The sequence below is a fragment of the Astatotilapia calliptera genome, chromosome 6 (genome assembly GCF_900246225.1).
Source record: "Astatotilapia calliptera chromosome 6, fAstCal1.2, whole genome shotgun sequence".
In the NCBI taxonomy this organism is placed as follows: domain Eukaryota; kingdom Metazoa; phylum Chordata; class Actinopteri; order Cichliformes; family Cichlidae; genus Astatotilapia; species Astatotilapia calliptera.
Window position 1 is genome coordinate 252,501 of NC_039307.1, and position 13,866 is coordinate 266,366.

Sequence of the window (13,866 nt, forward strand, 5' to 3'; positions counted from 1 at the left end):
TCCGTCCAGTCAGACAGAAAAATCAGAAAAGCTGAAAAACAGCAACTGCAGGTGTTCCTGTTTTTTTGTCCCCCTGCTGCGATCCAGACGTTTTCCCAGATGTTGGAGACGCTTCAGCCCCAAAACTCAAAGTTTGAGTCACGTCAGATTTCACTCAACAGGTGTTCCTATTATTCTGTCCACCCACGTTTACGTGCATCAAAACTGCAGCAACTCAACACGCGCGCGCGCTCACACGCGCACGCACACAGGCTGTGGCCAAAATATTATGAACACAAACACTCAGCTGAAAAAAGGTTTGAAAGTTTCTGAATCACAAAAAACTTCGCATCGCGAAAAAATTACAAATCATAAAAATAATCCTGAGCGAAAGATTCAATTTATAAAGTTTCACCAAAGTTTGTCAGCAAGAATCTGTTTATGATTCAGCGTAAATTTAATAAAAGACACAAGTTACACTTTTCTCGAATTAAAGGACCATAATTATTATTGTTGTTACATTGTTATCATATTAGTATTACTAACATCATATTATTATATTATTATTATTGTTGTTATTTTTTAATGTCGTTGTTAAAAATAGAAGAATATTAAAATAAACGAATAAAAACGTTTTTTAGTAAATAATTTCCGTTTTCGTTCTTTTTAATTTTCGGAGTTTGAGAAAAAGACAAAACGAAACGAAATTCTCGTTCGTTCAAAAAAATAATAATAAAAGGAAAGAATTAATTTGTTTTTATTTAGAATAATCACGGATATCAGATTTATCTCCTTGAAGCAGAAGCTCAATGAAAACATCCGGATTTACCGCTTTTATTAATCCGCTGGTTCTTATTTTCGCCGCACTTCTCATTCTGCGCTTGAAAAACTAAATTAAATTAAAATGAGATTTTAAATCTTTAAAAACAAAATAAAACAAAACTTTTAATGTGTAAAAATAAAACGGCGTTCACGTCATGAAACAAAAACGGTATTTTTATTTCCTCGTGACCTTTTCCACGGTCACGTTTCTCGCGGTGAAACTTTTTTAGTTTCTGAAACTTTTTCTTTGTTTTTCGGCGACTTTGATGAAAAGCGTCGCGCGGGGTTTTCTTGAAAGCAGCGCGTGCCTCCGCGCTCCGTTTATACCCACCCGTTGCGCCATCGGCCCCGGCTCTCCTCGCGGGCTCCCGCTGCCTCCCGCGGGGCCAAACTCGCATCCAAGTCCCGGTACCGGATCCCGAATCCCGTCCGCGAGCCTAACAGCGCAAGCCCGAGCAGGAGCGGGGTCCCTCCGCGGACACACGCGGTCCTGCTCCGCGCCTCCGGCTCCAGCAGACCGAGCGGCGATCGGTGAGCGGCCGGTCCGATCCGGTGACTCCAAAGCGGCGCTGAGGTGACGCCGAGCCGCCCGCGGAGCTCCGAGCCTTCAAATCCCCATCGCAGCTCCGCGAGGAGGCCGAGCAGGGGGAGGAGGGAGGGCCGCTCCCCCCCCCACTTAAAGGAGCAGATTTCCTGCGCGTGCCCGCGGCTGTCAAACAGACACGGGGACGCGCGTCACCGGAGCAGTTCTGAGGTGAAAGTTTTCCTCAAACACATCGTGCACCTTCCTTCCCCTTACACGTACGCGACTCTACTGACGTCAGCCTTTGCGCGCGGGGCCTGCTGCCTGTGTGACGTTCTGACGTCATTAAAACGTTTTAAGTTTAAAACTAAAGAAATCCCAGTTGTCCTGTTTACACGGCGGAAACCTGCAGTCAGCTGACTCTGAAGAGTGACGTGATGATGACGAAACGTCCAGGTGAACGCATTCAAACTTTTGGATTTATTTACCTGGATGATTGAGCATGCGTCAAAACAAAGCAACCCTAAGCTTCATCTGCTGGTCCACTGCGCCCTCTGCTGTTCGCCGTCCGTCCTCACAGCTTCGTTTATTTCCGACCACCCTACCAAACACTCACGTTCTCCTCAGTCGGGTTTAAAACGGATGTTTATTCAGAATAAAAATAAAAATAATACATTCATCTGTGAACTATAAGGGCGACCGTGGCTCAGGGGGTTGGGAAGCGTATCTGTAACCGGAAGGTCGCCGTTTCGATCCCCGGGCTCTCTGTCCTGGTCGTTGTGTCCTTGGGCAAGACACTTTACCCTACTTGCCTACTGGTGTTGGCCAGAGGGGCCGATGGCGCGATATGGCAGCCTCTGTCAGTCTGCCCCAGGGCAGCTGTGGCTACAACTGTAGCTGCCTCCACCAGTGTATGAATGTGAGAGTGAATGAATAGTGGTATTGTAAAGCGCCTTGGGTGCCTTGAAAAGCGCTATATAAATCCAATCCATTATTATTTTACAATGATCGAGCTGCTTTTATTAAATGAATTTATATTTTTAGAGCTATTAAAAACAGAAATGTGCTGCAAAGATCACACAGCTGCCTGTTAGCCCAGAAATATGTTCCTGGAACTGTGAAAACTGTGGATTCATCCACCCAAATCTCTGAGTACCCAAACTGGAGCTCCGCCTCCCCGGACGCTCTGTTAGCACAGTAACCTCACAGCAGCCATGTTATTGGTCACATGGTGTCTTTAAAAATGCTCCAACACCACAAACACGGTCCAGCTCAGGTGAAGCCAGCAGACAGCCGCCTGTGTCACCATTCACCTGTGAGTCAAAGAAGCCACGCCCCTAATAATAGAAACGGGTGAGTTGTAAAAACATCCTTAGGTGTTATGAAGGTAGAAATGTTTTACAGAGACGAAACAGTTTGAGTATCAGGCTGTAAACATGTTGTAGAGGCTTAACATGGAGTCTATGAGGACCGACTCACTGCTGCCTCTGCTGGACGTCAGAGGAACTGCAGGTTTGGCGCTTCAGCGCTTGCTTCATTAATCAGCTCCAGATTAAACCTCATTAACACACACAACGCTGCAGTTGCACAGTTCGGCCACCTGGTGGGACTGGAGCACAGACTTCTATTAATGTGCCTACAGGCTGGAAGCAGACTGGGGCTCTTATTTTGAAGAGTAACTCAGCTTTTAAAATGAAATATCTGCATTTAAAACAAGGAAAGAACTGAAACAGACCGTTAAACACATAAAACATCTAAACGATTATTATTATTATTATTATACGGTGACGCCACGTGACTCTGCAGTCCTTCGGGTCTGACGTCACCCCTCCCCCGCCCCCTCCCGCTCCTCTCCGTCTGACTCTGAATCCAACATGGAGAAATGAGGAGATGGGGCTCGTCCGGGGCCATCCGCACCGACACCAGCGCTCCATTTTCGGTCACCGCATTCCAGCCCGCTCCGGTGGGGGAGGAGGTGACGGAGGAGGCAAAAAAGGCGGAGGTGGAGGAGGTGAAGGAGACTGGATGAGCTCCACTGATTGAGGACTGGGAGGAGGAGGTGTTGGGGGGGAACACTCACCGGGATTAACGCCGAGGAGGCGCGGAGGGAGCGGGGGAGGACCGGGCGCTGCTCCTGCTGAGGAAACATGAGCACCGCGCGCGCTGCCGCGGTGGGAGCTCCTTATGACCGGAGGTGAAATGGGAAACATGAGCGAGGACACGCGCCCGGACGAGTGAGTACCCACGAGAACAAACGGGCTCATCTTCGTCCTCCTCCTCAGAGGGAGCTGAACGTGAACCTCCTGCAGGAGCTCAGCAGCTCCTCCATCATCACATGAGTCATCCTCAGAGGCTGCACGTGCTCAGCCTCATCTGGGCAGGCGCAGGGTGGCTCAGTGTGACTCCGAGGCCCGCTGATTTCACACACGCGCGCGCACACACACAGGATCACTGTGAGCCACCCACAGTGTGCCCAACATCAGGGTGGTGTTTGTGTGTGGTGGGGGGCTCATATTTGATAAAACCGTCACGAGCTAATGGTTTGTGCTCACAGGTGCAGCACAACTCTGCTGCTCCAATTGGTCTGACTTTTGACCTTTTGGAGGGCGGAGCCAAATGTGATTGGTCCCTTTTACAGCCCTGTGATTCATTTACTGCCTTAACGCAAGTTTTGTGCTGATCCGTACAGGTCGAGCAGCTGTGCTGCCAGGTGGGGGCGGTGTCCACCTCGGTGTCCCGTCATCCAATGAGCTGCAGAGTCTGCAGGTCTGAGCTTGGCGTGCTGTTTTTCATGGTTTTCGTGCTTCTCTACCTCCTTTCCCCGCCACTTGTAGCCAATCAACATTCGCATTGCGCACAGCCCAGCTACACGCTGTTGGGGGTTTTGGAGGACTGTAAACTGTCTGTTGGCCGACACCACCGCAGTGCCATGAAGCAAGCATTACAGCGTGGCAGCAAGATAAGCGCTGCTTCGCTGTAATGCAGTAAACTCACCCTGTAATCAGTCTGTGGCCCCGCTGTCGGGCATCGGCGTCTCCTGCAGCTGGTAGACCCAGAGTGACCCTCCACAACTGATCCTGGACTGCAGTCCAGCAGGAACGAGAAGCTAGCTGGGACTGAGTTCTGCTACAACAGTGTCCTGCTGTCCGTCCAGCCGGTGAGGAAAGAGCTGGAGCAAGCTGGGTAACAATCAGATTTTCAAAATAAGAGAGCCACTCATTTTCCTCTGAGACAAAAGAACAGCATAACGCTCACGGCTTTGACCAATCAGGTGCCACATCCACCCACCTGATGGAGAACAGTCAGACCCTGAATATGAAACAGAAGGCTGAAGGATGTCCGGCGCTCGTATTCTGACTGTGTCTGTGCTCATTACGCCTCCTCGATCATTCACAAGCTCCTAAATCCTTCATCTTGGTAGTCGTCCAACCACATAGCAGCTTTCAGTTTGATGCTAGCTGATGGAGCTGACTGGAAGGTGAAGAGTGAGGGAACGAGTTTCTGCTGGAACAAACAGGCTCTGTCTCTTTTGGTGTTTAGAGCGAGTAGTAACTTCCTGTAATCCCTCCAGAACCATCTGCAGTGTTTCATAGTACAAACAAACCACTGCTGTTTGAACCCAACTGAGACAAACCCAGCTTGGCTCTTTGGTTTGAATCGTGCTGAGGATGTTCGGGAGGTTTATCAGGGAAGCCAACTGGGAGCCGACACTGGGGTGGACCTGAACTTGCTGGAAAGCAAGTCAGATGGACATAAACAAAAACATATAAAAGTAAAGCATCTTTCACCGCAGACAGCGCGGCCACAAAGCTCCTCGCCTGTCAAGTAATACGTGTAATTATTACTTTTACTGCAGTCTGCTGTTGTTGCTGAAAGCTGCTCTTATTTCACCTGATCAGGTAGTAGCCGAGCTTGGTATGGAGACACAGCTAGCCACAGCAAGTAATCAAGCGTCAGTGATTTAGCCTCGCACGGCGAGGGTTGAGTCTCCTCCTGCTAACATCATCATGTGACGTAGACGAGATGGAGTTTGAAAAAGTTGTTAATAACTTGGTAACATTAGAAAGGAAAGCTGTGATGATGATGATGATGAAGAGAGGACGGCAGCTCTGACCATGTCCATAAAACAGGAAGTTGGGCAGGTGCAGGCAGAGCACTTTCAGATTAAAACCCCTGTTGACAGTTAACCACGTCACACTCAGTCAGGCGTGTTATTGTTACTTCAGTGAAGATGTCGGCCTGCGGTTCTGTTAACAGTCCGAGTGGCCCAGAGGACGAGGCTGGTAGTGGGTCTGGAAGTGTGGCTGGTGGGCGGGGTCACCTGTGATGGCCGTGGTTTACCTGAGACAGGTGAAGAGTGCAGACAGGCAGCAAAGTGGTGTGAAATAAAAATACTCGTGTGTTACTAATGATGACCTTTGACCTTTCTCCAGCCTTTGCTCTGAAATGTTGGCACGGGCCGTGTCTCCTTGGAGACCTACTCTGAGGTCATGACCACACAGCCTTCTTCTGACAGGACGTTTCCTGATTGCACCCTGATGTTCGATGATCAGCGACGTTCTCAGGGACGACAGTCGGCTCGTTCGGGTCTCATCTGGGCTACTTTGGGCTCAGTCAGTGGAAACGTGTTTGACGGCAAACAGAAGACACGAAGGTGTGTACCTTCCTGGTTCTGGGTGGTGTAGATGCCAGCTTGAAGTGCAGATGTGGGTCGCTATCAGTCGAGGCTATCAGGAAAGCTTGATGTATTGATCCTCCGATAGAGTGCTGTCCTCTTGTCTGTGATAGTGTCATGCTCAAACCTTCAGTCCTGCTGTTTAGCTCTGAGATTCTTCCCCGTTTCACCAAAGTGAGGGACTGTTTTTTTATCAACTGATGCTCCAAACCAGCCAACAGCGAGCTGACGCCTTCAGTCAGCTGTGACCTGACAGTCTGAGCCAAAGACTTTGGCACCTCGTCGCGCTGCTCAGCGTTTGAATTTGTAAGTTTGTTCACTTACAAAGTAAGAAACAGACTCGTTTTTATGGCACTTTCATTTTAATGGAGAGAGAAAGAAGACCATCAAACAAACATCCAGAAAAACATCATCAATTGATTTGCGTGTTCTTTGGCTCGTAGTTGTGTTTCTGTTTCACCGATACGACAGATCGGTGGTCTTGGTGACGGTGGTCCCCGCTGTCTTCATTAACAAGCTCCTCCCACCACCTTGCTCATGATCATCCTCACCCCATCTTGCACGGTGGTTGATGTTAGCAGTGACAGCAGCTGCAGGTTAACGTCCTGTGCAGAATGAGGTTGTGCATCCCTGGCGCCGTCCCTTCAAGCGGGGAAAGTGTCTGAAAATGGAGAATCAGTCGGTGAGGGACCGAAATCCAGTGTGTGTGTGTGAGCATGAGTCATCACTGCTTTGCCAGCAGTAACACACACACACACACACACACACACACACACACACACACACACACACACACACACACACCATCAGTTTGACAGGCAGGCTGAATCACAAAGCAGAGAAAACCTGTGTGTGTGTGTGTGTGTGTGTGTGTGTGTGTGTGTGTGTGTGTGTCGGCAGCAGCAGATCTCAACAGCCTGTTGTCAATGGAGACGGATGGGACACGGTGACCGTGGAAACAGGATGTAGGAGAAAGCCAAGCAGGAGAGAGAGTCTTGATTTTCTTCGTCTTAATCCCGCCCCCGTGTTCAGTTTTAGCTTTTTGGGGTTTTTTTTTTTTTGGGGGGGGGTTAGCCGCTGGCAGGTTTCATGCCCCGCCTCCGTGAATTTGCTCTGACTGCAAGAGTCTGATGTGTGTCACTGCAGAGGAAAAGAGGCTGTCCAACACCGCTCACATTCACCGTGCTATCGGTGTTATGCATTCTGATTGGACAGCGGTCCTGATGAGTGTGCTCGGTCTGGTCACGTGATCTCCCACCTGCGGCTCTCCTCACAGGAGGAGAGCTCAGACTTCCTGTTTCTCTGTTGCAGTGATAGTTACATAGTGCGTGTCAAAGCGGTGGTGATGACCAGAGACGAGTCGAGCGGCGGCTGGTTGGCGCAGGACGGCTGCCTGAGCAGAGTGGGCGTGTGCAGACTGCTGCCGACCGAGCTGCTGGGACGTAACACGTTCCTGATCCACGGAGAACGTCTTAAAGACAAGCAGGTGAGCCCTGAGCCTCGGCACGCACCCTCAGCACCAGGACTCAGCTCCTGCAGAGGACGGCGTCACATGACCCTGACTCTGGAGACAAATACCGCTTACTCTGTTATTATTATTAATAATATAACGTGAGCATTCACAGCTTCGCTCTGATATATGAGACACGCTGCAGATGTCTCAGGCTCCTGTTTGAGACTCGGCAGCGTATCAAAGACTTTCTGCTGTGGGTCACATGCTTGTGCATGTTGGAGGGATTTCCCTCAGTGTTGGCTCATTACTCAAAGAAATGTCATTAATTACTCAGAGTACTTCAAAGTAACTCAGTATTTTACTTCATTACTTCTGCATTTCTCCATAAAATGTCCTGAAACTCGTTGTGTCATCATCACAGTTTAACAACATGAGGTCACAGCCCCACACACCAACACGCTGCTCTGCGCTAAATCAAATCACCTTTATTGTCACATCACGTGTGCAGCTACACGGTACAGCACATGCGAGTGAAATTCTTGTGTGCGAGCTTCACAAGCGACAGAGGTGTGCAAAAAATACAATAACATAAAACAAGCAAAATATAAGGATGGTAATAAATATATGTACAATATAAGAGTGTATGCATTACTGGATGTGTGTACTAAATATGTTTTTCTACGTGTGTGTGTGTATTTTACATATTAAATAGAGTAAACAATAAATAAAATATACAGGTTGGTAGTTGCTAATGACACGCGTGATCGTTCTCTTAGTGTTTAGGTATGAACACAAAGCAAAGATGGAAACCAGCACGGTCGTCATGGTGATTCTACTGTAGAAACATGAACAGGTAGACTGTTGAAGTTCAGCTTTAACATCACTCTGGGCTCTCGGCTAGCTTAGCACTAGCATGCTGTCTGTGCAGGTGCTTGTGTTAGCAGCATAATGCGGTTGTTTCTTCATTATCTCGTCCTTTAGTCCAATAAAAATCAAAGTAGTGTCCACGTCCACGCAGACCGCCCCTATTTTCCTCTGAAATCAGCTGATTGTAGCACAAGTGCAAGAACCAATAAGCGGGATTGACATGCAAGCAGACTAACGGGTCCAAGGAATCGGACCACCGTCTCAGCTGCACCTCCATCATATTTTCAGAAAGGTTTTCGGGAGATGAACTATGGAATATGGGAGAAATTGTTCTTTTGTAAGATTTCAGTATCTCAAAGGTTTGATGATGAGTTTGGCTTCAGTTTAAGGGAGTGATAGAAAATATTTGTGAACGTGGAGGTCCTTTCCTTTGAACCCAAAGTAGTTTTTTCCATTATTAGATTCAGTCGTTGAGGTCAGAGGACGCTTTTGACGCTGTCGGTGTTTCTCGTTGCTGCCATGACATCTTTCTCGATAACGCTGTTGTCTTCTTTGTCCGATGTCTTTGAAACCATCAGGTGATTCTTGAGTGCTTCTTAAAGAAGGATCTAGTCTACACGAAGGCCACGCCCACTTTCCACCACTGGAAGGTGGACAACAAGAAGTGTGGCCTGACTTTCCAGAGCCCGGCCGATGCCCGCGCCTTTGATCGCGGCGTGAGGAAGGCCTTGGAGGACCTAACCGAAGGTAGGTGGCGATAGCTTGAGCTCTGCCTCCATCTGCATTCACGTTGTAGCTCATCAGCTTCTCTGCTGTCTCACTCCAGGGTCGACCACGTCCTCGTCCACGCTGCAGAACGAGGCCGAGCTCGGCGACGATGACGTCTTCACGGTGAGTCACGTGACCCTCCAGCCCTTCACTGTGATGGTGGCAGGATCTGTGGAGGAGTCACTGGAGCTGGTATATTTATTTTTGTCTGACTGGGAGGACACGCATGTCCTCGCAAAGTGTGATGGACGGGAGGGGGTGGGTTTCCTGTTTATGGCCAGGAACATGTCCCCATCCTGTTTGGATTAGTCACAGATACAGCACAAGCAATCTGGTGATGGTGGGAAGGAAGAACTCCCGTTTACAGGAAAGCTCCGGCAGAACCAGGCTCAGAGCAGCCAAACACCCATAAACCCCTCCTGCCTGCTCCAGGAGCTGAAAGGCAAACCTGCGTGGACACCGTGGACTCGAGCTCTCGAGTTCATGCAGGTATAAACAAAACCGAGGAGGGCTTCCAGTCTTGGAGCTCTGTCAGTAACACAGGTGTGAGGTGTGCATGCTTTGATTCCCGGAGGTTTCAGTTACTCTCTGCAGGTCCTGACCTTTCTGTCCCGTCTGTCCATCTTTAAAGAAAGCGGCGTATTGTTTCTGCAGGATGCCGGAGACGATTCAGTAATCCGTCAGTGAGCAGCCGGTTTACAACGCTGACCTCAGAGGAAGGAGCGTGGCTGCAGATCGTTTCAGTTCGGAGGATGGGTGTGTTTTTAAGGAAAATAGTTCTTGGAAAGAGCTCGACTGGGAGGCGCTCGCAGGACAGTGGACATGTAGACCAACACCAGCTGTCACAGTGCTTCCTGTCCTACAGATGGATGGAACGTATATGCTGCAGTGGACATGAAAATCTAGTTCATGCATTTATTACTTCCAGGCTGGACGACTGTAATTCATTATTATCAGGACGTCCTAAAAACTCCCTGAAAAGCCTTCAGCTGATCCAAAATGCTGCAGCAAGAGTCCTGACAGGGACTAGAAAGAGAGAGCAGATTTCTCCTGTTTTGGCTTCCTGTTAAATCCAGAATCTCTACTGTCTCTACTTTCAAGATTAGGCTTCAAACTTTCCTTTTTGCTAAAGCATATAGTTAGGGCTGGACCAGGTGACCCTGGATCCTCCCTTAGTTATGCTGCAACAGGTGCACTGGGTGTTTCTTCTTCTCTCCGTGTGTTAACAGACCTCTCTGCACTGAGTCATTAACTCATGCTGTGATTTGATGATATATATAAATAAATCTGAATTGAACTGAAGATATAAGACATGCCGAGAATGATAAGAATGAAAACGCTGTGCTCCTTTGAACTTAACCTGCTCCTGTCCAGGTGATGTGTTACTATGCTACAGTTACTATGGTGATTCAGGAAACTTTCCCTCGCTAATCAGGCTGCATAGCGCCTCCTCTGGAAACACCTTTTCTCCTTTTCTCCTCCAGACTGCCACCGACAGCTCGTCCAACTCGTCCCAGAAGAGAGAGCCAGCGATGCGCACGCTCACCCCGCCCACCTTCTGTGAACCCCGCCGGCACCACTGCATCCTGGGACATTTGTATGAGCAGCATCGGCCCACTGAGCACTACTTCCTGGACCAGGTGAGTACGGTAAGAGCGAGAGTCTCGTTTCTAATTGGTCAGAATGATAAAGCGACTGTGCTGCTGATGTGACAGACAAACACCGCTTTATCCTACGCCGCCTTTAAACACGCTCCACCTCCTCCTGCAGGCGGTGCATATGTTTCCTCGTCACGTCAGCTTCCAGTTGGAGGACGAGGAGGTCGTACGCATCAACCCCCGCGAGCGGACCTGGCTCACCGGCTACGAGGACTACCGCCACGCCAACTCCTCACGCGACAAACTCGCCCAGCTCCACAACCCGGACACTTGCGTGCACTTTACCAAGAGCGAGCCGGCCAAACGCGACTACGCCTACCCGTATCCTCTGAGCTGCGACAGAAAACCCAGCTGCCTGGAGATGGGCGGCGGCCACAGGGCGGTGCTGACGGTGCAGCCGCGAGCCCCGGAGCTCAAAGGCAAACTGCGGAAGGAGGACGCAGGGCGCTCGCGCTGCGTTTACTGTCAGGACATGTTCGATCAAGAGGACAACGGGCGGGGCCGCTGCCACGAGGCGCCTGACCCCATTCAGACGTGCATCCGGCGCGTGACCTTCATGTGGTGCGCGGACAGCCTTCTGTACCACTGCATGTCCGATCCAGAGGGGGATTACTCAGACCCGTGCTCCTGCGACACCACCGACGAGCGTTTCTGCCTGCGCTGGACGGCGCTGGTGGGCCTGTCGCTGCTGGCTCCCTGCATGTGCTGCTACGCCCCCCTCAGGGCGTGCTACCGCTGCGGCGTGGCCTGCCGCTGCTGCGGCGGGAAACACAAAGCTGTGGGCTAAGGCGTTGCAGGCCCCGCCCCTTCCACAGTGACAGCTAGGACTCGCAGCAGGAAGCGGGGCGTTGGAGGTCCCTGTGATTTCTACGTTGTTGTCGTTTTGTCGTCGTTGTCGGTCTTCATAGCTCCAGCTGCATCTCGACGTGCAGAAGCTTCTGTATGAGTCTTACATGATCAGTACGTTTACGCAGACGTTATATTTTTACACTCATGTGTCCAAGCGGCCGGACGCGTGGGTGTGTCTGTATGAATGTTGCTTTAGCGCCACCCACACGCTGCACCACCCGTCACAAAGTCAGCGGCTTCACTCGCTGCTGTTAGCCGAAAAAAGCTTTTTTCTGTTCGCCACCAGAAAAATCACGTGAATCAGCGAATCAGCGAACACGGTGCTCCTGATGCTGAGCTGACCAAACCCTAACTCAAAGCTAAGGGGTCAGAGGTCGAGCCCCTGTTCTCTGAGGGTCATACCGTTAACACAAACCAAAGAGAGACCAACAAAAGTCTACAGCTGCCGTGTTACTAAGCCTCGTGAGGTTTCAGCTTCGTGACGACGCACTCACTACAAAACGTGCACGCGTCATATCCTCGCCGTCCGTCTGTGATCGCGTGAAAGCCGCTCGTTGAGCTCTCAAACTCCAACGAAGAGCGTTCATGTTGAGTCGAGAGCGCATTTGTTCTCGCCGCTCGTCACGTTTCGAGCTGCAATGGCGCTGGACATCGGCTCGCTCGCCTTTCACTTCAAAGAAAACGTCATTAGTCCATTTCCTGGACTACGCAGCGTCCACCTTCGCTTTCTTGACGGCTGCCACGACTCTTCATCATCTGCGGCGATCCTGTGATGGCGTACGTCACCTGATTTTGACTCAGACATACGCAGCCGTGTATGTTCGATTTATTCGTGCGTATGTAAAATACAAACATTTCATTGCTTTGGTCTCGCCAGCCGTACACGACCCGGAGGCCGAGGTTGCCCAACCCTGCTCTAGTGTATTTCCTAGTCCACAGCCAGCCAATCAGCACTGTTCTTCACTCTCATTGGTTGTTACCGAAGCTGCTTCAAATGGTAAATGGCCTGTATTTGTATAGCGCTTTTACTAGTCCCCTCTAGGGACCCCAAAGCGCTTTACACACCCAGTCATCCACCCATTCACACACTGGTGGAGGCAGCTACAGTTGTAGCCACAGCTGCCCTGGGGCAGACTGACAGAGGCGAGGCTGCCATATTGCGCCATCAGCCCTTCTGGCCAACACCAGTAGGCAACAGGTGAAGTGTCTTGCCCAAGGACACAACGACCGAGACTGAACGAGCCGGGGCTCGAACCGGCAACCTTCTGATTACAAGACGAACTCCCAACTCTTGAGCCACGATCGCCCAACAGAGTAGAGCAGCGTTCCTGCCGTCAGTACAAGTGGCTGACTTTGATCAGTTTGATGGTGAAACATGTGTTTCACTGTGCTGGGAGCTCTGGTTTCTGATCCTTACAGTGGGTATTTAACTGGTTTCAGGTTAACTGGAGCAGGTAACCCAGCAGGTCTGACCAGTGTGATGATGACCATTTCTAGAGACAGAATGATGATGAGCGAAGCACTTCCTCAGTCCTGATCACACCTGAGAGTTTCCTTTAATCGCAAATTTAGGATCCGATGCGCTCGGGTGCGGTCTGCGTGCATCTACCACTGCGGGCAGTCTGTGGTCCGGGAACGCCCCCACAGACGCCCCAGGCACTGTCAGTGGGGGTGTTCGTGCTGCATGCTGCAGGTGATGGCAGCTCGCTTAAAAAACCTTCCAGATGCATCGAAGTAAAAATGTTGAATCCTTGAAGGTCCCGGGTCGCAGGAAGCTCTGCGTCGAGCAGCAGACGAGAACACTGCGCTGAACACAACAGCTGGTCTGAAGTTTAGTGACGCGGACGTGTCGCTCGATGTCAGAAGAAGAGATTTCAATCTGAACAAATAACCAATCGTGGAGATCATCCGCTGGCGCTCTACTGTTCAGAACATCTGCAGCGATGCGGTTTCTCCACTTCACGGCCAAAAGCTCTCGACTATTAAAACTCTCAGAATAATGTTTTAATGCAGCTGGAAGATGATCCTGGTGTCACATGTCGGTGCAAAGACGACCCTTCATATCCCCTGACCTGTTTAAACTTTTAAAATTCCCGTCCCCCAAGACGCTTTGTTGGCTCTGTGCATGGGTCACGTTGGCCCCTCCCACACGCTCTTACTGTCTGCTGACATCATGACCCGGTGATGTCCAGCGGACTCTATTTTTAGTTTACGGCTGACGTCAGAATCTAAACGGTGCCACCTGTAGGCTGAGAGCAGTATTACAGTCTTG

At 50.2% G+C, this 13,866-nt stretch overlaps 2 protein-coding genes across 11 annotated transcripts in view; one reads left to right on the top strand and one right to left on the bottom strand.

Annotated features, from left to right (window-relative positions):
• meis1a (Meis homeobox 1 a) overlaps window positions 1–3,488 on the bottom strand; it is a 30,661-nt gene extending 27,173 nt beyond the window's left edge. For 4 of the 6 annotated variants that reach the window (XM_026169490.1, XM_026169494.1, XM_026169489.1 and 1 more), the window contains exon 1: window positions 3,405–3,488. In XM_026169490.1, coding sequence (XP_026025275.1) covers window positions 3,405–3,473 — 69 coding nt within the window. In that variant the 5' untranslated portion in view covers window positions 3,474–3,488. Of the gene's footprint in view, window positions 1–1,132; window positions 1,924–3,404 lie in introns of those variants that run through there. The other 2 variants (XM_026169491.1, XM_026169492.1) reach the window with 2 other exon arrangements.
• Window positions 2,538–12,628, top strand: spred2a (sprouty related EVH1 domain containing 2a). Of its 5 annotated transcripts, none has more exons than XM_026169482.1 (6): window positions 2,538–2,677; window positions 7,311–7,485; window positions 8,898–9,066; window positions 9,146–9,210; window positions 10,572–10,736; window positions 10,858–12,628. In XM_026169482.1, the coding sequence occupies exons 1-6, from the start codon at window positions 2,553–2,555 to the stop codon at window positions 11,530–11,532; spliced, it is 1,374 nt and encodes a 457-aa protein (XP_026025267.1). In that variant the 5' UTR covers window positions 2,538–2,552; the 3' UTR covers window positions 11,533–12,628. The 5 variants fall into 5 exon arrangements, with proteins under 5 accessions (XP_026025267.1, XP_026025268.1, XP_026025269.1 ...); XM_026169483.1 differs by lacking the exon at window positions 2,538–2,677 and adding an exon at window positions 3,504–3,558; XM_026169484.1 differs by lacking the exon at window positions 2,538–2,677 and adding an exon at window positions 3,504–3,558 and having other exon boundaries at window positions 10,572–10,727.
• Window positions 12,629–13,866: the final 1,238 nt, after the last annotated feature.

Coding starts and splice junctions, on each gene's coding strand:
- spred2a (XM_026169480.1), top strand. CDS start 5,815: ATGACCACACAGCCTTCTTCTGACAGGACGTTTCCTGATTGCACCCTG. Junction 9,211..10,571: donor GCGACGATGACGTCTTCACG/GTGAGTCACGTG, acceptor TTTCTCCTCCAG/ACTGCCACCGACAGCTCGTC. Junction 10,737..10,857: donor TCCTGGACCAGGTGAGTACG/GTAAGAGCGAGA, acceptor CTCCTCCTGCAG/GCGGTGCATATGTTTCCTCG.